Raw genomic sequence first — 27,900 nt, 5'->3', positions numbered from 1 at the left:
ATGCAGTAAAAAAAGTTAACTGGCAGAGCAAAACACTTACTGACGCCTGCACATCCACAACTACAGGTTCAAGTGCCCTTGCTTCTGCGATCCAAACAAGATAAAGGAGGAGAGTTTTTTCAAGAGGAGGTATGTTTCTCTATGCTGTTTACTGTTTTCTCTTGTGCCACAGAATGTTTTGTGCAGAATACACAAGGATTTTTGCAGAATCCATAACAAGGATTCAATTAGGTACAGTTATACTAGCACACATACAAAATCTGGATTAGCTTCAGGCTTAAGAAAGTCTAAGCAACATTTTGGTGATGTTTTAGCCTACTTGATTAAAACTTCTAAAGGTTTCTGCAAGATTCAAGGAAGACTATGAAATGTCTATGATGTCTGTTGCATTATGTAACATTTGTTATCTGACATTTATTTTGCAATAATTTAAAAAAAATGCTATTTTCTGTACCCGTTCTATAAATTAATTTAACTAGAAATATGTAGAATTCTATTTCTTGCAAAAAAAGTAAATCACAGAATCTTGGGATGTTTGAGGCTGGAAGGCACTTCTGGACATTGTCCTGTCCCACCCCTTGCTCAGAGCAGGGTCAGCTACAGTAGATTGCTCCAGGTTTTGTCTGGGCGGGTTTGAACATCTCTAATGTTGGAAACTCCACAACCTCTTTGAAAAAGTTGTTCCAGTGGTTGATCACCCTCACAGTAAAAAGTCTTTTCTTGTGTTTAAATTGTATTTCCTGTATTTCAGGTTTTGTCCATTGCCTTTTGTCCAGTCACTGGGCACCACTGAGCAGAGTCTGGCTCCATCTTCCTTACTCCCTACAGCTGGGTATTTATACACATGGATAAGATACCCCTGAGCCTTCCTCTCTCCAGGCTGAATAATCCCAGCTTTCTCAGCCTCTCCTCATATGTCAGACTCCTTAATTATCTTTGAGGGTCTTTGCTGGACTCTCTTCAGTCTCCATCTTTCTTGTACTGGAGATCCCAGAACTGGACCCACCACTCCAGGTCTGGATTCACCAGTGCTGAGCAGAGGGGAAGGATCACCTCCCTCGACCTGCTGGCAACACTCTGCCTAATGCAGCCCAGAGTGTCTTTGACATTCTTTTCTGCAGGGACTCATTGCTGGCTCATGGTCAGCTTGTTGTTCACCAGGAGCCCCAGGGCCTTCTCTGCAAAGCTGCTTTCCAGCAGGTTGTCCTCAGCCTGTGCTGGTGCCTGGGATAGTTCTTCCCCAGGTGCAGGACTCGGCACTTCCCTTTGCTGAATTTCATGAGATTCTTGTCAGCCCATTTCTTCAGCCTGTCCAGGTCCCTCTGACACGAAATAGTGGTACATCAACCACTTGTTCCAGTTTTATATCATCTACAGGAATCAAAATACTGATCTAAAGACTGAACTGATTCTGAGAAAGTTGCATTTAGGTAGCAAATTCAGAGGAATATTTCATTGCTTGGTATGCGCTGTAAGGTTTTTACTCCTATTTCTATGCCTCCTGGTGTGTTTAACCAGTGCATGGTACCCTCTATATGTCTGCAACATATAGGCATCAGTTTCTCTGCAGTGTACAAGCATCAGTTTATCTGTGCATCACCCTATAAGTAAAATTCAAATTTTCTCGAAGTGAGCAGGAGTAACTTTCCCAGAGCCACTCAATAAAGTCACTGGTAAAGCTGGGAATTAGAACCAAGGAACCTTGGTCTCAGGTGACATTTTCTGGTAGCATCTTGCACTCACAGCCTAAGAGTGAAGACAATAGACTGTACAGACTAAGAGGGTAAGAATTCAAAGTGCTTAAGACAGTATTTAATGGATGCTTTCCGTAAAAACTACTACAGGCATACCACAGCTTTTAAATGTGACTGTATTTTCCTTCTGACATGTTGATACAGAGATCATTCTAGAGCAGACTGAGTTTGATCGTGCCTTGCTACAGAAGACAAAACGGGCTCATGCTTGCTAGCATCCAACTTACCAGGAATATGATCAGTACTGCTGAGTAAAACACATCATACATCTGGTAACATTAGATAATAAGTTTAGCAATGTTTTCGCTGATAAGATTTTGATAGGGAAAAAATTAAACATGCAGGCTCTGCACATACCTCTAAACGAAAGAAAGCTCTAAGGCCAAGTGTCACTGGCCGGTTCATATTTACATAGCTTAGGTGGATAGATTAGGTTTATAGCAAACCTGTCTTGGAGAGAGCTAGGGAGTGAGCTAAGAATTGAGGAGTGTGGAAAATAGGTGCTAGAGTCCCCTCTGGGACCCTCCCCTACATAGCAGGGTAGACACACGCTGAGAGGTCAAGACACTTGTGAGGCTAGCCAGGGGAGAAAAAAGAAAAAAGCAAAGTAGAAATAAGCATAGAGTTAAGGATGCAGGTTTTCATCCTCACAGATTCTATATTACCTCCTATATTAATGAAATATGAGGAAATACCACTTACATGAGAATATATATGTTTCTTCCAATCTGATCCTCCAAATAAGACTCCCAAATGGTTTGACATAAGTATATGTTCCTTTTGATGCCTTCAATACTGAGGTCTGTTCAGAGCAGAGGGAGTTTTACCACACCTCTCTGCAAAAGACCAGCCTGAGAGAGGGGGGAGGTCCTGGAGACAGAAAGTTCCTACAGATGTGGTGCTGGATCCATTTGCCTGGCCACTGGGCAGAAAGTATGGATTGGTCAGGTAAATGGCTTAGGTCTCACCACAGCTCCTGCAGGTCAGAGAAAGCCAGGGGACCTGGCTATGTGTTAGTGCATTTAGCTGAGGTGATAGAGAGAACATAGACACAATCCAACACTAAACCTTTCTTGTGCAATTTGTTTTAAAAGTCAGTCAACTGTGAAACTCAAATCCTTCGGGAAGCAAACTCTCTTAGTACTATGGTCAATGGAAATGGCCATTTCTTATGAGGAAAGTGAATGCTTACAGGCCCTGATATTCCCCCTGCAAGCCCAATGACATGTCCAGAGCCTGGAGGCAATGGTGCCAGTAAGTACACCTCTAAACAGTCAAGGCTGCTGATGACTCCTTCAGCAGTGCTCCAAACAAGAATTTCCATGAGAGAACGTGAAGAGTGCTTGCAGTATGGGACTGTCATGTGTAGGAAACCTGAGGGAGACTTTGAAAGCAGAGCAGTCATGAAAGCAGAAGAGGGAGACAACAAGAATAAATAAAAGACTATAAAGAAAATGTGAGCAGACAGTTGCCAGAGAATAGGAAAACAAATGCCTAAAAAGGAACATAGGATGCGGAAAGAAAGAGAAAAGGTTACTAGTGACTGAACAGATGGCAAAAAATGGAGAAAATTATGGTTATATGAAAAGGGACAGACGAGAAGGACAGGAGGTCTCGAGGTTCCTATGTGCATTACTGGGGAGATTGCTGTTGAGACCAATATCTCACAAAGCATTTCACAGCCCGCCCTCCATACTATTTGTACTTAAGATTCTTCAATATCGTTTCTCAGCAGCTGTGGCCACATCCTTAATGTAGCATGATGATTTACAAAGAAAAGATTGATGCTGCAAGAGATAAGCAGAGAAGAATCAGGCTACAGTGAATATACTGTCTCTGTTGCAACACCAACATGGTGTCCTGCTTGATTCTTGAAATCCATGTACAGGTCACATCAAGACAATTTCCATGAAATGTGATGTGCCTTCTGGAAATATTCAAGATTCCAGCTTGCTTAGATGTTCTGGCCGGCTTTTTGCTTTCACCACAAATGGAGTCAGTCTGGAATCAGCACTCTGAAATGACCATAAAAATTAATATAGAAGGACAGACAAGTAACAAAATATTACCATGTTTCTCTTTCTCCTGAGTTTATAAGAATTTGCCTCACAGTCTTAGAATTAAACGTAGACATACAATCAAAAAAATTGCCTCTAGGAAGTTACACTACTAGAATATACTAAAACAAAAAACCCATTAACCAATGTTGCTTCTTCATGTAGAAAAACAAATAATGGGAATAGAGAAATCTGTTACAAAGAGTTTTAACTTCCTCTGAGAAAAAGAAAATGGTACCTAAGATACAAATGTGTTTGACAAGAGCTGATGCCAGTGTTTGACTAGCTCTGCTCAGACCTCCATGCCATGTAAATGAATGTGGATTCGCCCTTTGCAGGTACTCACACTTCCTTAGTAATTTAAATTTCCTACAATGATCTATAACATCTGACTCCTTGGTTTCTGACACTGCAACAAGCAAAAATTTGTAGTAGACTTTTCTGGGGTGAGGGATGTAAACCTCTAAGAACAGAGGGAATTAATCTAGTTTAAAAAGTAGAGAGTCATTTGTGATAGCAAACAGGAAAAAAATACTGTGGTGGTTTGACTTTGTCTGGTCACCAGGCGCCCACCAAGCCAGTCTCTCAATCCCCTTCTCTATTTTCTAAATCCCATCAGCAGGCAATATCCAGCCACTCCCTAGGAAAGAGGGCCTCAGTACACACAGCAGTTACATCAGAAGACAAATGCCTTAATAACGAATGCCTCCTCCCACACGCTTTCTCCTTTGTCCTAGCTTTTATTGCTGAACATGACATCATATGCTATATAATTTCCCTTTGGTCTTTTGGGATCAGCTGTCCAGTTGTGTCCCTTCCCAGACTCTTGCCCATCCCCAGCCTACTGGCCTTTTGCGGGATAGGTGCAATGGGGTTGGAGAGACAGCCTTGATGCTCAGCAATAACCAAAATGCTGGTGTGTTATCAATGCTGTTCTATCTACAAATACAAAGCACAGCATTATATGGACTGCTCTAGGAAAAGTTAACTTCAGCCCAGCTGGACCCAATGCAATCTTCACCCTTTATTCCATATCATTTGTGTCACGCTCAGGTCCCACATACTTTAATACATTTACATGTCTTCTGATCATCCCATTGTATCTGTTCCTCATTCCTGAAATCCCGTTACCAACACTTACAACTTATACTGCATACTTAAACCGTGTTTATACCCAACATACAGATTTATACATTCTCATTAATTAATATTCTCTATCCCTTAACAAATAGATAGATATTATTTCCCCATTCCATGGCCTCTGCCACTCCCCAGGATGTCCATAAAAACAGGTTATGACTTTGGTCCATCTGTCAAGGTGGTTACCCAGGACAGGGGAAATAGCATGTTTGATTGTTAGGTGCCAACACCAGCTTGGTTTGGGTCATGGCTGCACTCACTGGTTCCTTGTGAAGCTCACTCTTTGTCGTTTCAAGTAGTTCCTGCTACATTGCTTCCTACAGCATAGAATTCACATTGTGGATTATGTTCCCCCAAGGTTAAATATAGTTGAGGTACACATTGGATCTCCCCATTCTTCCACATTACCCACCAAGTACTCAGGTCCTTGAGAAAAAACAGTCTCACAAATGAGCTTACCTTTTCCTAAGGAGGAACACCACACACTGCCTTCTGCAGCAACTTCTTTATGTGCACTACAGGGACCTTCTCTCCTAGCACAGTATGCAGGGGCTTTATTTGGGCAGGACCAAGAAGGTTAGCAGATCCCCTGGTTACCAAGTGACTCCTGCTAAATTTAAATCCTAGTGCTTCCATGCCCCAGTGCCCAATGTTCTCAGCATAGTCTTTAAGAGTCCATTATATTGCCCAATTTTTCTTGAAGCTTGTGAGTGATAGGGGATGTAATACACCAAATCAATGCCATTTTTTTTTGGCCAAGAATTCTATGAAGTTATTTCTGAAATGAGTGCCATTTTCTGACTCAATTCTTTCTGGGGTACCATGTTGCCATAAAAATTGATTTTCAAGGCCCAAGATGGTGTTTTGGGCAGAGGTATGGTTTACAGGTATGTTTCTAGGCACCTGGTAGTTGCTTCAACCATGATGAGTATGTAACACATGCCTTGGCGGGTCCATGGCAGTGGCCCAACATAGTCAATTTGCCAGGTCTTACCATATCAAAAACCCAGACACCACCCTCTGTTCCAGGGAGACTTTACTCACATGGCTCACTTGTTTGTGGCAAATTGTTCATATTCATGGGTTACCTGCTTGATGGCCACCATAGTCAGGTCCTCCCCTTGATCACAAACCCATCTATATGTTGCAACTCTCCCTAGATGTCCCAATGTTTCATGGGCCCACTGACCTACAAATAGTTCTCCCTTATGTTCCCAGTCCACATCCACCTGAGCCACTTCAATTTTGGCAGCCCTGTCCACCTGTTTGTTGTTTTGATGTTCTTAGTAGCGTGATTCTTGGGCATATGAGTGTCTACATGACATACCTTTACAACGATGTCTTCTACCCAGGCAGCAATGTCTTGCCACAGTGCAGCAGCCCAGATGGGTTTACCTGCGTTTCACTGCCAATTGGTCTGCTTCCTCTGCTGTAGCCACCCCCATAGGGCAGTTGCCACCATCCATGAGTCAGTATAGAGATAGAGCACTGGCCACCTTTCTTGTTCAGCAATCTCTAGGGCCAGCTGTATGGCTTTCACTTGTGCAGACTGACTTGACTCACCTCCTTCAATGACTTCTTGTGTGGGACTCCACACAGTAGCTTTCCAGTTCTGATGGTTTCTTACAACATGATAGGATCCATCGGTAAACAGAGTATAACGCCTTTCATCTTCTGAGAACTTATTATATGGTGGTGACTCTTGGGCATGGGTCACCTCCTCAGGCAATGTTACAAAACCTCTGCCTTCCACTCCATGATATCTTCCAGGATTCCTAGGTGGTTGGGGTTTTCCATTTTAGTCTGTTGAGTTACCAATGTTAGCCACTTACTCCATGCTGCATCGGTTGTGTGATGTGTAGACGAGACGCTTCTTTTGAACATCCAGTGTAGTACAGGCTATTGCAGTGCCAAGCGGAACTGTTTTTCTGTCCCAAGAACTGCTGAAGCAGCTCAAACCTCCTCATATGCTGCTACTATCTCCTTTTCAGTCAGTGTGCAGTGGGCTTCCAACCCTTGATGCCCTCAGCTCCAAAACCCTAAAGGTCAACCTTGAGTTTTCTGGTGTTTTCTGCCAGAGGCTCCAGGTGATGATGTGCTCCCCAGCTGCAGTGTAGAGGACATTTTGCACAGCTGGTTCTGTACAGACTGGTCCAACCCCTACTGCATAAGAGATCTACTCTTTGATCTTCTCAAAGGCTTGCTGTTGTGAAAAGCCCCACTCAAAAGAGTTCTTTTGGGTCATTCAATAGAGAGGGCTCACAAGATGACTATAACCGGGAATATGCATTTTCCAGAATCCCACAAGGCCTAGGAAAGCTTGTGTTTCTTTCTTGTTACCTAGTGAGGACATAGCTCTTATCTTATTGATCACGTTTATCTTGCCATTTTACCCCCAAGAACTGGATCTCCTGTGCATGTATTTTGATCTTGCTTCTTTTTATGGCAAAACCAGCTTTCAGAAGGATCTGAATTACTCTTTATTCCTTCTCAAACACTTCTGCTTTATTGCCCCACACAGCTATTGGTGTATTACAGGTGTTCAGGGGCATCACCCTGTTCCAGTGCAGTTTGGATCAGTCCATGACAAACGGTAGGACTGGGCTTCCACTCCTGGGGCAGTTGATTCCAGGTGTATTGGACATCCCTCCACATGAAAGCTGACAAAGTAATTGATAAAAATGCATTGGCAATATCAATTGTAGCATACCATTTGTCTGTCTTTGACTCCAGTTCCAACATGTCTGGTACAGCAGCACTCAGTGGTGGCATGACTTTGTTCAGGCCATAATAGGCCACTGTTAACCTCTACCCTCCATCACCTTTAACTGGCCTTATGGGATTATTAAAGTGTAAGTGAGCCTTGATGATCACTCCTTGGCTCTCCAATTGATGAATCAGCTCATGACTGGGAACCAGTGAGTCTTGGCTGGTGCGATATTGCCACCAGTGCACCATCATGATAGCAATCGGCACATGCTGTTGTTTTTGACTCATAACAAGCCCACAATGGAGGGATCTTCCAAGAAGCCATGTAAAGAAGATAGCTGTTTAATCTTCTCTGTACTAACAGTGATGACACCAAAAGCCCATCTGTACCCTTTAGGTCCTTGAAGTACCCTCTCCTAAGGTAGTCTATGTCAAGTATACCCAGGGCCTCTGGGCCAGTAACAGTAGGGTGTTTTTGCAACTTGACCCTGCTAAAAGCTCACCTCAGACTCCAGGATACTCCTGTGTTACAACCCAATCTGGGAGCCCAGGGAGTTGTAAAGGTTTCGTGATCCCCTCGGGTTAAATTAAGGTGAAACGACACCAAACAACCAGTTAAAATGCTTTACTTGTAGAAACAACTTAAACTTGGAAAAGAATAGTAAGCAAAGTGGCCTCTTATTGACAAATCTATAAGAAAGAAAAGAAATGAAGTAAAAGAAAAGGAAGGGAGAGAGAGTCAAAGAATCCAGATCACCACAACCAGGTTCCAGCATTGTCTCAGGTCTGGTAATCTTGGGTGGTGGGTGCACACCCAGCAAAGTTTTCTGTTGCTTTTTAAGTTCATCTTATCAGATGATTTGCATACTAGACAGAGAGGTGGGTTTTCCATGAACTCATTTGCATGAGAAGTGAGGAACAGGTGGAGCATGGGTTCTGTGTTGAGGAGGGATGGGGTGCACTAACCCTTTCATCCAATTGAGTCAGTGGTCATGATCTGCCCCTGCCACCTTTACCTTTTCCCCAGTTTTTGCTTCTTGGGCAATCATCCAGCCTTTAGCTCCATCTGGTGCTGTGTGTTTTCCCTCTTACCAATCTTTTAGCTTTTCTTCAAGGGTATAGTCATAAATTAAAGTGTAGGCATTAATCCGAACATATGGTTTTACTCAGTCTACATCTCCCGCTTTTGAGGTTTATCTAGGGAACTTGGCAATACAGCTACAAGGGAGTGGAGCCATGCACCCTTCGATGCACTCTGTGCTTCCTTAGGCAGATAGTTCATCCTTGAGGCTTTCATCTTGATGAATGTTTGAGGCATTAACTCCTTCCGTTCCTCACACCCTGTCACTCCAGAAATCCAGATGGGTTCTGTGCCCTTATACCCTGATGGCACCAGGGTGCATTATGCACTGGTTTCTACCAAAGATTCATACTTCTGTGGATCTGGTATGCCAGGCCATCAAATCCATGCAGTCCTGTAAACCCAGTCATTCCTTTCCTCCTCCTGGCCAAAGGCAGAGACCGTCTATTCCTTGTTGGAGTGTTCACTGTCTGACCCTTACAGTGCCAGTCCAGAAGTCCCTTCACCAGGCAAGTAATTGCAGTCCTTCTGCATCTGGGGAATTGCTGATCGCTTTCTTCTGTCTCAACAGCAACTAAGCTGACAGCTTTCTTAGGTGGCCCCTTCTTAGCAGCTGCCTTCCCCCTCAGATCACATACATCGTCTTCCAGTTTAAAAGTGGGCTCACCATCCCACTTCCTCATGTTCTTCCTGCCCAGTAACACAGGAAGAACCAGAAAGTGCCACGTGGCATGCACCTGGGACTCCCCTTCCCTCTGACCAGGGCCAGAGGGGACTGGTTCCATGGGGATGAGGAGGGAGAGAGATTTTCTTCAAAATTTCAAAGCCAAGAAGATGGACTCTCCCTAGTTGATGTACTCGAACCAGGGCAATATATCATCACCAAGCTGCTGGAATATCATGCTGGTGTATTTTGATCAACCTTCCTCCACATGGCCCACATACACAGGAAGTCATTCAAATCTTTGGACACCTGGTTATCATCCAGGTCATTGTAGATGACTTTCAGTACTGTTAATTCTCTCAGGTGCTGGATACCTTTCTCAGTGGTAGTCCACTTCCCTTGGTAATTTCACAAGAGCCCCACTGAATGGATATCTTGCATTCATGCTTGACAGAAGCCACCTCCAGAGATTGCGGATTGTTGCCTCTTTTCCAATTCCTGTGTCAATTGCCCAGTCCCTCGTGAGGGATCCTAGCTGTTGGGCTTCCTTATCTTCTGATTCCTGATGTTGGCCTGCTATCCCAGCATCGGAGCAGCCAGGAAGCAATCTGTTCCCCTGTCTGGTGTCTGTGATCTTTCCATATGTCTTGAAGTTCTCTCAGGGTCCTAGCTTTTATTGCACTCAGCTTTTATTGCTAAGCATGACCTCATATGGTCTGGAACATCTCTTTGGTCAGTTTGGGTCAGCTGTTCTGGCTATGGCCACCCTCACCCTCCTGGCCTTTGGGTGGGTGGCTGGAGATGCAGCCTTGATGCTGTGTGAGCACTGCTCAGCAACAGCCAAAACTTTGGTGTGTTATCATAAACACTGTTCTATCTACAAATACAAAGCACAGCACTATATGGGCTGCTCTGGGGAAAGTTAACTCCAGCCCATAGAGAACCAAGTGTTTCTTAAGATAGAGAAGGACAACATGAATTACCTTGTTGAACCAGGTAGCTATGTCAACCCTCTCCTACACTTACACAGCCTGGATGGGGAGAGGTAGCCTCCTACACATTGTCTACACACTGCTTCATCGGAAACAATATTCACACACTCTGTGAGAGATAAAAAAAGAAGGAAGTAGGCAAAAGAAACCTAACCAGGTGTAAGATTTCATTGCTGCTTAAAAAAATGCCTTTAGGAAAAAGACATCCAAATCAAAGAAACTCAGCAGAGGGAAACAGATTCAAATGTATAAAAAATAAGAAGATACTAAAAAAGTTCATAAATCTTCTATATAGAAATAGTCAAAGGTTTTAAAACAAATAGTGAGAAATTATTTGTATCAGAAGCAGTGAATGGTATTCACCCAGATCTCCATTGACTATAACGGGAGCTTAAACAACTTGTGCTTACGTAAATACTTATTTGTAGATACTTTTAGATGTCTTAATATCAAAATTCATCCCACACGGGATATGTGCAGGTATGCTAATAGGTCTGTTTCATAATCAAGACATGATGGAGACAAGTCAGAAAGGAAGGAAAAACTGAAAAATAACTTGTCTTTTGTAGCTTTGCTTGTTGAAAAGGATCATTAGCATATACTATCTTATTTCAAGAAATTGGACTGAAAGACACACAAAGACAGAACTAGGTTCTAGAAAATATTGACAACTTACAGAAGCAAAGTTGTAGGCACAGATGACCAGAAATACCAAGAATTAAGGTGTATACTGTTTGTAATTATGTAAATATTCATTCAAATGAACTGTACATGAAGACTTGAGAGTCACATTCTCTAAAACAGCTCTAAGCAGGTTCAGCATTTTTTCCTGTCCTCTCAAGTATATTTTATAGCCCAAGTTCAATTGTATAACACAATATTTATATTAGTTTAAAATTATTATGAACATAGTTCTATGAGCTAGCATCTTATTTTGATTACAAAGCAGACATCTTCAAAGTTTATTAATGTCCACAGTAAGATTCAACAATTTCTGGACCCAAAACAAATTATAACATGAATGGTGGAGTTCAAGATCCTTAGGACCGTGAGAAGGGAGCACAACAAGCTCACTATCCTCGACTTCAGGAGAGCAGACTTTGGCCTCTTCAGGGATCTGCTTGGCAGAGTACCATGGGATAAAGCCCTGGAGACAAGAGGGGCTTAAGAAAGCTGGTTAGTATTCAAGGATCACCTTCTCCAAGCTCAGAAGCTATGCATCCCAACAAAGAGAAAAAAGTCAGGTAAAAATATCAGGAGGCATGCATGGATGAACAAGGAGCTGCTTGACAAGCTTAAACATAAAAAGGAAGCCTACAGGCGGTGGAAGCAAGGACAGAACGTCTGGGAGGAATACAGAGAAATTGTCCGAGCAGCCAGGGATCAGGTTAGGAAAGTGAAAGCCCTGATAGAATTAAATCTGGCCAGGGACATCAAGGGCAACAAAAAAAGCTTCTATAGGTACATCATCTCTCCAGAAGGAAATGGGAAACCTGGTTATCCGAGAAATGGAGAAGGCTGAGGTACTCAACAACTTTTTTGCCTCAGTCTTCACCACCAAGGTCTCCAGCCACACCGGCCAAGTCACAGAAGGCAAAGGCAGGGACTGGGAGAATGAAGAACTGCCCACTGCAGGAGAAGATCAGGTTTGAGACCATCTAAGGAACTTGAAGGCGCCCAAGTCCACGGGACCTGATGAGATGCATCTGCAGGTCCTGAGGGAACTGGCAGATGAAGTGGCTATGCCACTATCCATCATATTTGAGAAGTTGTGGTAGTCCAGTGAAGTTCCTGCTGACTGGAAAAAGGGAAAGATAACCCCCATTTTTAAAATGGGACATAAAGAAGACCCAGGGAACTATAGGCCAGTCAGTCTCACCTCTGTGCCCAGCAAGGTCATGGAGTGGATTCTCCTGGAAACTATGCTAGGGCACATGGAAAATGTGATTCTCCCCGTATACTCTGCTCTCATGAGACCCCACCTGGAGCACTGTGTTCTGCTCTGGGGTCCCCGACATAGGAAAGACATAGACCTGTTGGAGTGAGTTCAGAGGAGGGCCATGAAGATGATTAGGGGCTGGAGCACCTCCCTTATGAGGACAGGATGAGAGAGTTGGGGTTGTTCAGTCTGAAGAAGAGAAGGCTCTGGGGAGACAGGAAAGATGGGGAGTGACTCTGTATCAGGGAATGTAGTGATAGGACAAGGGGTAACCATTTAAACTGAAAGAGGGTAGATTTAGATTACATATGAGGAAGAAATTCTTTACTGTGAGGGTGGTGAGACACTGGAACAGGCTACCCAGAGAAGGTGTGGATGCCCCCACCCTGGAAGTGTTCAAGGCCAGGTTGGACGGGGCTTTGAGCAACCTGATCTAATGGAAGGTGTCCCTGTCCATGGCAGGGGGGTTGGAACTAGATAATCCTTAAGGTGCCTTCCAACCCAAACCATTCTATGATGATAGCAAAGAAAGTGTAGAAAAAATTATCATCTTTAATAGTGAGATACAGCAAACTACACCTAATAATCTGGATTCTTTAGTATATTCAGTTTTCCATGAAAAGAGGTGAGAAGTGAGGGATGACATATAAAAATGAAAAATTCGTTCAGGTTAGGTTCAGGAACTGACAGAAGTGTCATCAAGTTTATGATAAGTGCTGCTATTTTGGATATTCAGGACAATGGAAAAGCAGCTGAAACCAGGGCTATCCAGTGCCAAATAACCTTTGGAAAGGCCCCATCAAAATTCCAGCTCCTAAGGCACCTTTCTGAATGGAAAGCTGTTCTTAGCTGATCTGTGGTCAGAAAATAAAAGAAGAAAAGATGATAGAAAACAGCACTGAAACTGGTAAATAACATATGCAAAACCAACAGTATGTCCACAGTGAGCTTTGATCTTAGCCTCCAGGAAAAGAATGAGAAGTGATTCAGGGCATTGCTCAAAGTATTATTTTAAGGGCTATTAAGGCCTTACTACATGAAATCCTGAAATAAGCCCCAAAAGACTTTGAATCAAGACTGTAGATTTGCCATAGTCAAAAAAAGGTAAGCATGTAGCATTTAATTCCTGCTAAAACCTGACAGAGATTGAGACCTTTCTCTTCCTGCTTTGCTTAGATCAGATCTCATGGACATCTTCCATGCACTCCTAAGACATGCTGGCAGGAGCAGGTACAGGCTCTGAACATGCCTGGTGTGGTGATGCTGGCTTTAACAGAGCACTCACAGAGAAGTGAGTCATCCATAGCCTGACACAACCAAAAGCCAAACCACCCACTTCCCCAAAGGTGCCTTCAACAAATGGTTGAAAACCAGTCTAAATGCTCACTTTGCAGCAGAAGCTGGAGCACTGAGTAGGAAGATCTGCAGTGATGTTCACAGGATCAGAAAGCAAGAAAACCTGACTTTCTGATGGTATGGTTAGGATAGATATGTGGGACAACAGTAATTCTAAATCACAGTCTCTGCACAGAACACAGTTATGTATCATTCACTGAGCATGAGTGTATGTATCATAATGAGAGTCTGCGGCTTCTCTATCTCAAACTGCTGTGTTGTAATAGACAGTAGTGAGCCTGTTCAGTTCTTTCAAAGAAGAGGTGCCTGCCAGATGTCCTGATGCATACTCTCTGCTTGGTTTTTTTAAATAGTTTTTTTCTAGGGGTGAATTAGACAGCATCTTTGACTCATTCCATGAAAAAAAAAAAAAAAAAAAAGAAGTTTGCAGAAACCAAAGTACACTTTGGCATAATTTTTCATTGTTTTTCTTTTCTTGTTTTTCCCTGAGGGTTTCATTTTCACTTTCCAGAGAAGATGTTTGATATTCTTGGATTCATTTGCATGATTTGGTGGTGTATGCTGCTATTTCATCCCTTGCATGCTGACATCCAGTGTATGGGGTGTAAGTACATTTTTGCAGATATCATCTGAGAAACAGGGTTTAATTCTTCATTCATCAGAGATATTTGTAATTAATCTGGCAATTATCATGTTAGGTCTGACAGATACTATCCTCTGCATTCAACAAAAACAATAGCATATTTTCACTCAACTTATTCTGTAACACTTGCAGCAGAGGCACAAGAATCACCTATTACAAACGTGAAAATGAACTGGAGAATAATGGAATTGTCCTGGGAGAGCAGCAAGAACTTCTCTGTGTACAAATGTACCATCACGAACAGTGACATGGAAAATACAGAGATAGAGGTAAACTTGATATTCGTTGAGATAAATAATCGCACCTTTTCCTTTACCTTTTATCAATTTCACTTACTTTGAAAAAATGAATCAGTTGCAGATAAAATCTGATCAGTGATTGTTTGCAGTCTATAGCTTGATCTGTCAGGGGCCGTGGAAAGCCATCACCAATGTCAGGGTGCGTTTGCTGCAGGAGGAGCACCCTGTGCAGAACTGAAGTTCTGGCTCCAAAATGGAAAAGAGGTGATAGGCTGAACTGTATCTATGTTGAATCATGAATAGGGATATAGCTGCTGAAAAAAGGGGCTGTGAATCTCCTAGAGAATTTAGAGACACGGCAAGAGACCTTCTGAATTAAAAAAAAATAATTCCCCAAACACTGCCATGGATTTTTATTATCTCAAGTTCTTTCCTTGTTTCCCAGTAAATTGGATCATGCTTGTAGCACAGGTTGTGTTATAAACCCACATTATCCAAAGAGAAAAATAGGAAGCTTGACAGAGAGATACAGATGGCTTATTTAACCTAGCAAAGCAGATGCCTTAATTAGAAATACATATTACAAAACCACATCACACCTTTATTGAAGATTATAAGTGTAATGCCGTAGACACCTTTCTGACCCCTGGGGAGGTCAGACGAGGACTTCTATTTTGCTTAATATTTTGACTAAATTCTACTGTGGTTCCCCTATTTATTACCCATCTTCTGTTATGCCACTGGGGTATTATTAGCCTTCTCTAATAGTTGCACACTAGTGTAGCATCCAACTCCTGAGCTGCAAAGATTTTTGTGTAGTTATGCTTTTGATCACTCAGCTCCATTCTACGTCATCCTCAAATGGTAAAGGAGAGATTTTGCTCTTGAGACTAAAACACATACATATACAGGCAAGATTTTGGCCTTACGAATTGAATTTCTGAGTTGCACTTCCATAGCCAGCATCATCTAACACCAGCAGAGGAAAAACAGAAATAATACATCAACATGTTTTTTTTTCAGGTGAATAGTCCACTATGCAGGTTTCCAGTGGAACAATACATGCCTCTGCACAAAGGGGTATTCTTTATCATTGAAGTGCCAAACACAAACACCTCAGAAAACTGCACCTTTATCCCTGGAGGTAATGTCTATAGTCTGGGTAAGGTTTTCTCCATTTGCAATTTTTAAAGGTAAACATTGCCTTAGAAAACAATTCCTTACACAGCAGGTAACTATTTAAAATGATCTTTTGCAGATCTGCTAAAAATAATTTGCTCTGTAATGAATGTTTCCATAATTCTGCAAGACATGCATTACTACAAATGTATCAGTAATTGCATTATTCTCTTTCATACTAGGGCTCCAAAATGCCACTAAATTACAGTGTTTTAAGGCTGGATTTAAATAACTGTTCTGGCTGTCACAAATTAAGATGTTAGCGTCCATTTCTTTATTAAACGTTTTTCTGCTGGGCTGTTGGTGAGTTTGTCAGGAGCCAGACCATAGAGCTAGCTAAAGGCACAGTCTGGAGATCAGTGAAACCCATAAAATGGGAGCAGGAGAGGAAAGAAAATGACAGTGATAAGCAGCTAGAGGCAAACTGAATGTAGCAATCTCCTAATCTGGCCCTGGTGTGCATACTCACGTGCACACACACACACAGAGACAGAATCACAGAATCATTCAGGTTGGAAAAGACCCTTGGGATCATTGAGTCCAACCATCAGCCCTACTCTACAAAGTTCTCCCCTACACCATATCCCCCAACATCTCATCTAAACGACCCTTAAGGATGGTGACTCCACCACCTCCCTGGGCAGCCTATTCCACTCTCTGACCACTCTTTCTGTGAAAAATTTTTTCCTAATGTCCAGTGTGAACCTCCCCTGTTGCAGTTTAAAGCCATTCCCTCTTGTTCTATCGCTGATTACCTGTGAGAAGAGACCAGCACCAACCTCTCTACAATGTCCTTTCAGGTAGTTGTAGAGAGTGATGAGGTCTCTCCTTAACCTTCTCCTCCTCAAACTAAACAGTCCCAGCTCCTTCAAGTGCTCCTCATAGGATTTATTCTCCAGGTCCTTCACCAGCTTTGTTGCCCTCCTCTGCACTCGCTCCAGCACCTCAATATCTCTCTGGTATTGAGGTGTCCAAAACTGGACACAATACTCCAGGTGCGGCCTCACCAGTGCAGAGTACAGGGGGACTATCACCTCCCTACTTCTGCTGGTCACACACACACAGACATGTGTGTTCCCTCAGCCATTGTGTACCCATGGAACTGGGGCAACTCTTTACAAAGATATTCTGAGTCTTCCCCATGTGGGAGTTAATTAAAGTGGGATTTAGGCAGATCCTAGGTTCATAATTCCAAATCTGAAGTTTTATGGCACATTTTCCCCTTCCTTCTCAACTCAGAGTTCTCCTCCACTAAAATTGCCCAGTCACCAGTGCTCCTGCAGCTGTGCAGAACTGGGGTATTTCAGACTTGACAGAGGTGATGAAATTAGCAGCTTGCTTATATCTGAGCAGAGAAAGTAGGGAACTCATCTCTTCCTAGGGACTTGACAGAGGAAACACTCTCACGGTGACCCTCAAAATATAAGCCAGGACACGTTGCCTCTTAAAACCTCTTGCTTTTGGTGTTCCTCCCCAGCTGGCCCTAGCCTCCAAGCATGCAGGTTCCCCAGGGGATTCCCCCCTGTTTCCACAGGATGCCCTCAACACTGGGTGCTGGAGGGGGCTGGAGGCAGCGGTAGAGGAAGCCTCCACCCTTTTGGGGAAGTTGGGGCACACCACAAAAAGAAGGTGAAAATTGGCTAAAGGAGAAGAGAGAAGGAGGCTGAGCATGCCTGCACATCTGAGCCACAAGGGAGCTTCCAAAGAAATGAGGTTCCCACTTCAATGTCCTCCAGAAAAGGAAGAATCAAGTCACTGTTGTCTGCATCAGGGTGGAAAGATATAGCTAATTGATTGGCAGGCAGAAAAAAGCCCAACCTTACTTTTAAAAGTCCCAGCTTTTTAAATGCTGTGTGTAAACACTTCAGGAGTGGATTCCTGGGCATTATTTGCAAAAGGAGAGATACTACTCTCTGTAGCACCAAGGATGGTGTTAAAAGACAATGTGCCTCCCTTTACCTGTATGAATCCCCTACTTGCTCCCAGGTTTCACATTTCAGAGACAGTCAAAATAGGATGAGAGTCCAGCTTCCTCTCAGCTGTCATGCCTAACTCAAGCAATAACCAGCTGGAGTTGCAGGTGTCTAACATATCTAAGCGTGTGCAAGATCCTCCAGCTTGGAGCAGTCACACAAGTTTTCCTCATCACAGATATTCCTGTGTTTGCAGGCTTGAATGGGTCAGCCATTGAAAACTTCTCCTGTGTGATTTATAACATATCCCTCATGAAGTGCACTTGGCAGGCAGGCAGGGATGCTCCAGGAGATACCCAATATTTTCTCTACTGGCAGAACTCGAGGTAAGTAGGTCTGCTTCAGTCTAGGAAAGTCTGGAATCTCATTTGACACATCACACTGCCCACATTTAACTAAAATACCTTGCTATATACAGAGACAATGATGTGATGGAATGTGAGCTTTACATTAAAGATGAAAATGGCAGAAACATGGGATGTAGATTCCAAAATGTGATGATAAAGACTGAAAGAGCTTACTTCCTGGTGAATGGGTCTAGCAAAGACTCCCCGATACAGTTCTATGATGAGTACATTGAACTGTATAAAATTGGTAAGTAAGAGAACATTTTTATTTTATTACTGTTTTATGAAATAAGGAAGTGGGGAATTTTTCTCTGAAAATAAAAGAAGAATAAAATTATGTTTGTAGCCATTGCAGGATCCTGCACTGCAGGACAGATTTTGCTCCTGACAGCTGACAGAACATAGTTCCAAAAATTAACTAAAACAAGCAAAGTCAGAGGCAGCCTGAAATAACTTCTTAGAGAAGTGATGTGAACATATCCACGGAATCCAAGTGATGAAGTGCAGTGGTTAATCTTTCAAAGCCACCTTTCTGATGGGCTCATTTTGCCATCCCTTAATTCCACGCCTCTCTGAGAGCCACAAGAGCTACATGTCCTAAAACCAGAGGGAGGATTCAACTTGCAAATTAAGACAGCGTTAGTTAAATATGTGGGTAGCTATGTGTAAACTAGGTGTTTAAGCTCCAAAAGAAATCTGGGACAGTATTCAGTTGTCTAAAAACATGCCTCTAGTGCCATTTGAGACACCCTCAGACACTTGAGGCATCCACAAGGCTTGCAGATGTGGTCTAGTACCTGTAGTCCAGAGACCAGGGTCCTCCTGGGTGTCCTGTGTGGTCCAAAATGCCCAGTGTAAGACCAACTCCTGCCTGCAGCTGATGCAGGCTGCAATGCCCAGAGCTATTCAGACGAGCACGCCTGCCCCATGGTGTGTCAAACCACTTTGCAGACATCATGGGCACTACTGATGAGGTCTCTTCTGACTATAGGGGTTAGGCACTTAGGTCACACCTAGTCAACTATATTCAGATGATTTCAGATGACTTGATCTTCTACAGGAATAATACCATACATTCTAGAAACTTTCATCTTTTTACATATGGAAATTGCCAACATGAAATTTGGACATAGAAGAAAATTAGACGTAGAAGAAATTTAGATGTAGAAGAAAATGGCACTCTGCTGATTGTACTACTGAATTACACAAAATCCTTCATACATTTTTACATGAATTTTTTACATGAACTTCAATTACTTCAGATGTCCAACAACTGAAGTGATATATTCCAGTTTTGCTAATACATTTTACTCATGTTTACTAGATAACATTTGTTGACATCAGTAGCACAGTTGTATATCAGTTGCCTCAACTTCACATGTATTTTGCTATGAACATGAGTTGTAGCTGATTACTGACCATGTCTACATTAATTATTTTATTTCTTTCCAGAAGTGCTCACTCCTCCATTAAATGTCACGGTCAATTGTACTAGAGATTCAGCAGGTTGCATAATAACATGGCAACCACCCCTTACAAGTCATATGGAAAATGTAAACTGTTTTCAGTATGAAATCAGCATACAAAAGAAGGTAAAACCAATTTATTTATTTGGTTTTGGCACCATACCTACATACATGCATATCTATAATGTGGAAACTTCTGTTTCCTTTATTTATCAACTTCTCTCTCATAAGTTGTGGTGTCCTCCTGCTCCAGCTCTGCTGGTCTTGCGTCCCACAGCTTATTTCAAACTAATCAGAGGTGCAAAGCAGAAAAGCAGAGGAGACCAGGGAAATGTTATGAGGGGTCTCTGTCCAAAGACTGGGAGAGCACCTGAGATGCTTTCCTGCATGAGCACGTCTCACAGGAGATGACCGCATGATGGCAGCCTGCGATCTGCAACAAGGGGGCTGCCCTGGTGGCAGCCTCCTGCCCAGGCCAGGGCCCCCCATGCTCACCCTGATTCCCAGGGAACCTCGGCTTCAGCCACCCTGACAGCATTTTGCAGGTGCTGGAAAGCTCACAGCTGCCCCTCAATTTAGACACACGGGACTGTTTTGCTCCCCTCAGCCTCCACACTTCTCCTTCACCACCTCTGCCAATCTCTGTTGCCCTTTGGCAGCCTTCCCTCAGATGCTGTCCTTCCCCTGGAGCCTGGTTGAGCCAACCTGACCCCCCTCTGTCTACAGTTTCCATCAAAACCTCCCTTCTGAAAACAGCACTGAAATAGAAGCCACTCTTCTGAAAAATTAGATACCAGCAACTCAAAAGAAAGTTCACACAGGTCCAGGGTAGATGCCTGCAATGGATGTGTTTGCTTTTCAGTGAGTTACCATCTACTCTCTCTACAGTCAGGTTTGGTGTTACCCATCTCCTTCCAAGGTAGATGTCAGGCAAATTGTGTCCCTAAAGTGCTTCTTTCATTCTCTTGGCTATAAGAGAAGAACCTAAAATGGCTATATCAGATGTAAACATGAATGTACCAAAGTGAGTTGAGATGTCTTCCACATTATAGACAGAGCACTGCCAACTTACCATAGTGACCACAGGAAAAGTATAGAACAACACAGAGTGTGTGCTTTACTATAGCTGAGGTATGTCTGGTTTTCACCTTGTACGACGGAGCAGAGAGGCTGAGGTGTCAAATCCTCCTCCACAGATCTCAGTGCCTAAAAGACCTGATTTCAACACCCCTAAGGACAAAGGGCAGCAAAATTCTTTAAGCCCAGAAGTTTGACAAGGAGGCAAGAAATATCACTCTTCCTCCCCATCCCTGTGATACTTGGTAGCTGTTTCAAGGAGCAATTGTAGTACACATAGCTTTCCAGCTGGCTGGTATAAACTGACAGTAAGATCTTGTGTGAAATAATTAGAATGTTTTACATAAAGATATAGGTTACAACATATGACTTAAGCAATATTATCAAAAGACATTATCAAATACAATATTATCAAATACATATTGCCTTTTCTTTTCCGTACCACAATCAGAATGGGTGGAGTTCAGTAGATTCCTACATTTGGCTGTGAAATTCATCTCAAAGACTGAGACACCTTAATGTAGATGTTTGCAAAGGAGCACAGATATCCCATAACAGTCAATGCACATCTAGGGCTTCGTGCAGCTGAGCAGTAGGTCCTCATTCCCCTTAAGGTGCTATAGGTACTGAAGGTTCTAGAGGTACCTACATGGAGATGGCAGATTTAACTCACACCTTTCGTGAGGGGCCATCAGAGGTAACACAGCTAAAATGGCACTGCACACCTAAAGCTTAAGTAACTCATTTGCATCTTCCCCATTCACAGCATGGTATGATGACTTCCATTGTGTCCTAAGTTGAAAGAGCTCAGCTGACAATGAGTAATGGGGAAATACTAGTCTACTTTATAATGCAACATGCATGGCAGGTGTATTTTCTGAAATGAGACATTCCGTCCAATAACTTCTTTCTGACTTTTCCATAATGACAGCTCTCTCTCTGACATTACATGTGATAGATGTTTCCAGGAACTCAGCTTTTCATTGTTTTCTGCTATCCTTGCAAAAATTACTGCTGTTGATTTCATTCACTCATTTTTCAACTTACCATGTTTCAGAATGTTCAGGTTCTTTGATCCAGGTCAATGTTTGATTCTAGTTAATTAGATTTTGATTTTATGGGATGTGTAAGTAACTCTTCACAGTATTTTGAGGAAGGCCCCTGAGTATGGATCACTCAGATGTCTAACAGAGTCTTTGACTGTAAGGAGGGTAAATTTGCTGTTCACATCAATTTTCTGCCCCATGTTATCAAACTATTGTGAAATCACAGCCTCCAGATCTTCTGTGTTTGGAGGATAATTTGATTGCTTGCATAATTTGGATATACTTCTACTGGATGAGAACGCACAGCGCAAATATGCCCTTAGAGGCAAATACTTCTCACAACCACTCATAAATAATCCATGTTTCCTTCCTTTTCTAAAATGGAATGGAGGAAGCCAAAACCCTGAATAAAGTGCTACATTCTGGGATATTACTAGAGCAGAATATCCAATTGATTTTTCAGTTTAAAATTACTTCTGATGTTTATAAGCAAGAAAATGAGAACAAAAGAGGGAGAAATATTTGATTATTTGACAAGAGAACAATAAAAATGAAGATTTGTCTTTGGTTTGCAGGATGAGCCCAAAGAAGAGAAAAAGGATCCTCCTGTTAGAGTAAGTATTCTTGTCATATACAAATTTGTGCTTTTGCCCACTTAAGCATATAAATACCATTATATAAAATATACTGACTTCTAGATCTATAGTTTTTGTATTAATACAGCAATGAAAACTCAGAAAAATATGTTTCTGTGGTATCTTTATGTGTAAACTTAGTATGTCCCTTTTGGATGGCACAGCTTACACTAGGCAGAATTTTCCATACATTTCACAAAACTTCATACTTCCCATTTATTGCACAAATATATTTTGCTTAAGACAAATGTGACATTTTGCTTAAGAAAAATTGGAAATTCTCTTTTTTGTATCTGTTGGTGGAAAAATACCACTGTAGTTCAGGACAGCTAGACAGAGGGAACGCTGAGATCTTCAAAACCTGTGGACATTAATACACTGTCAGTCTTCCCCTGACACACGAGTGATCCTCTCAGCCCTGGAATCACCTTAGGCTTGGCAGATTCCAGACTTCGTATAATTTATCATGAGCCCAGATAATACATATCTGTTATTGGATTGTCTCAAAACATTAAGTCTGTTTAGCAAAGACAGACACCATCCAAGGCTTATTTGCATGATTAATCCCTGTGAAGGTCGCAAGGTGAATTTACAGGGTACTTCTCCAGTTTCGGCTTTCTGTCCTGGTTTTTTTAGCATACATAAACAAGGCCAGGGGAAAAAAAGTGTCCTTAAAGCATAATAAAATAAATTAAAGATCCAATAAACTTCAAAATCCAATTTTGAACTTAAAAAAACCAGATTTAGTGGCAGGATGAACTGATTTATCATGGTTTTAAATTTGGGGAGAAGTATGTTTAACTAGTACATACCTACAAAATCATATGAATTTGTTATTTATAGAAACCGTTATGAGGAAAACAAACACCAAATTTTATTAATATTTGCCTACTGGGTGAAATGAACAGTCTGATTGCTTTGCTTTGATTTTAGGTAAGGAACAACAGATATGAATTCCAAAATTACAATGAGAAAAAAAAATACATTCTGAAAATCAGAGCAAGTGGAAACAACTGTTTCTTAAGCTCAAACTGGGGGGAATGGAGTGAACCCATTGAGTTTGGTAAGACTGTGAAATATTAATATAGATTTTTGTTTTTTTCAGTATTACCTTGTTTGCCTCCCTTTCTCCCTCACATCCACAGATATGAATAAAATCTTAATTCTTACCCAGTAACATGGAAAGAACCAGGTGGAAATTATTAACGTGGAGGAAAAGCTCCAGTACTATGGGAAACTGGCAATGAAGGCTGATACCAGCCTTTGATTAGCTGGGATTGTGAAGGCAGCAGTTATTCAGATACCAGGGCTACAGAAACAGGCTGAGATAGACCCAGTCTTGTCTTCATTCTGAAGTGCTGAGGCTGCCTTTCAGTTCCTTAAGTTTTTGCCATGGATATCATCCCCTTCCTTCTACATCTTCCTTTTCACCTTTTCCTCAACAATCTTTTTACAGTTCCACCACTTTTGCTCTGTTATTCATTTCCTTCTGTTCCTTCTTCTCCTTTCTTTTTTTTTTTCAATTCTCCACATTTTAAATGTTTGAAATGGTTTAAAATGCATCAAGTATACCTGAACTTTTTTACAAGGTCCTGTAAGAAGTCAAGTTGAAGTCCTTCAGATTATTCAAAAAATCAGGTGAAATTTGCATTCGTTACTGACAGTCACACAGGCAGCATTTTGGCATGCTAAGAGATTTCTCTCTCTTGGATGTTTCAGGTCAAGGGAAAGATTACTTTATTTTTGTGATTTTATTTCTGATATCACTTGGAACAATCTCAGTGACACTGCTCCAATATTGTCTTTTCAAAAGGTAAATCAACCTTATTGATGTAGAAACTATTGATAGAGTATTATTTCTATGAAACACATTCCTCCTTTCTTCTACCTTCCTACCTAACAAACTTAAATAATCTGATTATCAATGTCATGAAGTATTATTAGCAGTATTGTTGTGGATGGCACTTTGGCATGCAAAATCAGTACACGTGATAAAGGGGGAAAGGATATTAAAGTTAGTAAGTGATTGATTCCACCAGATCCTGCAAAAGCACTTCTGTTCTTACTTTTAAGCTTTGAAGCCATTGGCTTCACACAGTACCAGACAAGAGGGAATCAGGACAAATGAACATGTCATCATTTTGATAAAACTTCTTAGTGGTTGAAGAAAGTTATGTCATGTGATTTATTGAAAGTCATTGTTTAATAAAGTATTTACTGTGACTCTCATCACAAAATAAGTTTTAATTACCCAAGTGATAAATGTAACAAGTTACCCACCAGTCTACACTCAAAATATTTTACTTCTCATTTAGTGATTTGTAGAGCAATAGCTATTCAATCTTGAAAGTAAAAAAATGTCCCTAAGGTACAGTACAAAATGTTTGTGTAAGTTATATTACCAGTATTTTAAACTTCTTCACAATCTCATTTTCTACCCAAAGATATTGCAGTTTCAAGAGCATATTTTCTCCTATACCACAACCAAGAGACAAATTTAATGCATCAACAGATGAAGATATGCAGGTATGCTTTCTTTTCAATTCAGTCAAGTTTGTTAACTATAAACCACGATAGTCTAAAGACTAGAAGAACTGGCATATAAAGGTAAGTGTTAAATTTGATCCATTGAAAATTAATTTGCTCTCATGAAAAGTACGCTGTTTTGAAACCAGAAATGCTCTATGCCAGTGCTGGGACTAGTGATTATCCTGTACATATTTGTAGCCATATTTTAAGACCAGAGTTATCACTTTTACTGAGACTGGTAATTTCTGTGTCTACTGGTTTTGCTAGGTTGCTGTTCGTACTTTGAAAATAACCTAAGTGAGGAAGCATTTCCATTAGCTTTTTCAAATATCAATGATCATAATACAATGTGAATATATATTTTAAGTTGGACCTATACCCATGTAAAAATCCTGTTGTATTGAATCATGAAAATCAACAGGCCTGAAAAGTCTCAACAGCTTAATTAGCCTTCCTCTTTGCTTCAGCATAGGATTAACTATGACATTTCCGATGTTGTGTGCAAATCGTGTTCAACATATATTCTGTAGCATCCCTGTGCAGTGTGTTCTAATGTTTAATTAACCTTACTTTTAGAAGGCTTTTTAATAGCCTGTTTTATGGCACTTAAAAGCAATTGCTTCTTATCCTTATTCCTTTCCTGTTTACAGTATCTTACACACCGCCAACAGCAACTAACTCTTCCAGTCTTCCTTCACATCATGACAACCAGGCTTCAAACCATTCATGCTTCTCTTCCGATTTTTTCCTTTGAATAGTGGTTTGTGTAGTGTCTGCACAGTGGAGGAATGCTTTGTATCAGCTGGCTAAAGCAAAGATGTATTTTAAGTCAATAAACCAGGCTAGCTGTTTATTGCCTACATTTCAGTGGACCACACCACCCTTTTCAATGAGGCTTTCAAAAATGACGGAAATTTTCCTTCAATCCTTTACAAAGAATCCTCAAAGCTACTAAAACTGTCTAGTCTTGGTAACTATATAGCAGCACATTGTCCTGACTGACTTGTCTTTGGTCCTACCATCTTTGGCTTTAATAGAAGGTAGGTAGCGATAAGTTTCCTCATACACCTTAAATCATAAATACCTGATATCTCACTTCGTATCAGTCTGCCAGAGCTAAGGCTACAGAGCAGCAGCAGTCCATAGTCCATCATGTTATTAAATAGTAATTGCAAGTAAAGTCACAAGCAGTCGTTCAAAAATTGCAGACTCTCCAATTGCTTGCTTTCACTAAACTTGAGGGGCTTCCAAATTCCTGTGCATATACTACCAGAATTACTCAAATCGCTCCACTACAACCCAGAAGCATTTGTGGATGTGGTTTTGTAAACGGTGGCACAGGCACTTCCACGCAGGCACTTCCACGCAGGCAGCAACGTTTCAGCAGTAACTGTCGGAGTTCAAGTGAAGCCCTCAGCTCAGGTTGCCTCATACCTGCCAACAGGCACTGCGAAGATAAGTTTTAAGTCTCCGACATGTCTGAACAGTTGCTAGACTCTTCTTTGCCTATTATAATCTAGTCTTAAAGCCTATTTTACCTCTTCTCTCTACAGTCAGGTATCTTTAACACTGGTTGAATGGTGTAATTCTCCAAAGCAGCTAATAAAGCAAAAATAGGTTATCTCAGGAGAGCTCTCCTTCTCCACTGAATACCAGGAATATCTTCCTAGCATTTAGTGCTAATGTGTATGAGTTATTTTGAAACCTGTAATGTTCTTTGCTAATCACATATTTTAAAGCTCACATTTCCTCATTTTGTTCCTACTTACTCAATGACCTTTCACATTTTCTCATTATCTGTCCTGTTTCACAATACAACTTTTCCTTAGATCACTGAAAAACCTCATGATTTACAATCCTAACCTTCCTGCACTGAGTTTGCACTGAGTATCTTTAACATTTGTATTGAAGAACTGCCAGTTTTCCTATTTGCTGTGGCTAAGATCCTACCAACCAATTCACTCAAGGCCTCAGACACCTTGCATTCCTCTAATCCATTTTATTTTACTAATCTTCCTTACTTTTTGGTTATTCTCACCCCAAACGCTTTCCTCACCCTCATTCTGAACTATTTTAATACTCTGTTTTTCTCTTTTCCTGAATTAAATACATTCCAAGAACTTGCAAGACACCCTCTGTGTGCAGATGCATTGTTTTCCTCAGAGAATGGCCAAGTAGCACAAAACACCATGACCACAAAGCCCTGCAGTGTTTACTAATCCCAGACTTCCTAGACAAAATTCCCCACCAAGACATCCTGGTTTGATGTTCTGCAACATACCCTCAATTTGACAGCAAGCTTGCTTCCACCCCCCTCCCGCTCCCCAGCCAGTACTATCCCTCTTACTCTCCCCTCAGTATTTTAAGCCCCAAGCACTGTATCTGTACTACGATCTTACCTAGCAACTTCCACTCCTGTAAACTGTAGGTTGAGCAATGTAAGACCATATGATAGCATCCAAAATTATTTCTCTGTAAGTGTACTTAATGCCTACATACGGAAAATTCCAGCAATAGTTACTGAATAAATTTCTTCTATTGTCTCAGTTAAGGTGGTCCAGCATTTCAATCTTTTATTTTTTCCTTCCCCTGACAAATGGCTGCTACTGATCATACATGTTAAAAGTCAAACAATCCTTAACTGTTCTTAAAATGGTTTTGTCCTGCTTCGCAGACATTTCTTGTGTATTAAAATAGCAAGACGAGGTGCCTTTGGTACTGTTGTATTTAACATTTAGAAATATTCTCTGATCAACAGTGACTCTGTGGCTTATTTCACATTACAGAATTCTCTCTCTCTTTAGACAGAATACGTCAATCTACCAAAAAAAAGTTGTACCGAGGAAATAACTATAGTTGAAGAGATGACCTAACTTTCCAAACAGAAAACACACTTGGATTCCCCAACATGAAAGAAAATCATGGATCCTCCTGACAAGGAGTACTTCAAACCAGACTAGAAATTAATATAATCACCTATAAAACTATTTGTCCCATAAAAATCCACCTGAAATGGAACAGGGGAGAAGTGGAGAAAATAAGAATTTGTTCTTTTCCCTTTGTTCGGAAACACA

General features: G+C 41.4%; 2 protein-coding genes across 3 annotated transcripts in view; both read left to right on the top strand.

Moving 5' to 3' along the window:
• LOC141919417 (granulocyte-macrophage colony-stimulating factor receptor subunit alpha-like) overlaps window positions 1-11,516 on the top strand; it is a 41,153-nt gene extending 29,637 nt beyond the window's left edge. The window contains exon 10 of the mRNA XM_074814949.1: window positions 11,376-11,516. Coding sequence (XP_074671050.1) covers window positions 11,376-11,378 — 3 coding nt within the window. The 3' untranslated portion in view covers window positions 11,379-11,516. The remainder of the gene's footprint in view (window positions 1-11,375) is intronic.
• LOC141919416 (granulocyte-macrophage colony-stimulating factor receptor subunit alpha-like) lies at window positions 31-27,716 on the top strand. Of its 2 annotated transcripts, XM_074814945.1 has the most exons (12): window positions 31-129; window positions 14,183-14,296; window positions 14,468-14,604; window positions 15,598-15,718; window positions 17,923-18,052; window positions 18,145-18,320; window positions 19,526-19,665; window positions 22,238-22,276; window positions 23,231-23,360; window positions 24,017-24,110; window positions 24,742-24,823; window positions 27,631-27,716. In XM_074814945.1, the coding sequence occupies exons 2-12, from the start codon at window positions 14,209-14,211 to the stop codon at window positions 27,697-27,699; spliced, it is 1,206 nt and encodes a 401-aa protein (XP_074671046.1). In that variant the 5' UTR covers window positions 31-129; window positions 14,183-14,208; the 3' UTR covers window positions 27,700-27,716. The 2 variants fall into 2 exon arrangements, with proteins under 2 accessions (XP_074671046.1, XP_074671047.1); XM_074814946.1 differs by lacking the exon at window positions 24,017-24,110.
• Window positions 27,717-27,900: the final 184 nt, after the last annotated feature.

The sequence above is a fragment of the Strix aluco genome, chromosome 2 (assembly GCF_031877795.1).
Source record: "Strix aluco isolate bStrAlu1 chromosome 2, bStrAlu1.hap1, whole genome shotgun sequence".
Taxonomy (NCBI): Eukaryota; Metazoa; Chordata; class Aves; order Strigiformes; family Strigidae; genus Strix; species Strix aluco.
The sequence above is the reverse complement of the archived record's forward strand: the minus strand, read 5'-3'. Positions and strand labels throughout refer to the sequence as shown.

Coding starts and splice junctions, on each gene's coding strand:
- LOC141919416 (XM_074814945.1), top strand. CDS start 14,209: ATGTTTGATATTCTTGGATTCATTTGCATGATTTGGTGGTGTATGCTG. Junction 22,277..23,230: donor AAAAGGATCCTCCTGTTAGA/GTAAGTATTCTT, acceptor CTTTGATTTTAG/GTAAGGAACAACAGATATGA. Junction 23,361..24,016: donor GAGTGAACCCATTGAGTTTG/GTAAGACTGTGA, acceptor TGGATGTTTCAG/GTCAAGGGAAAGATTACTTT.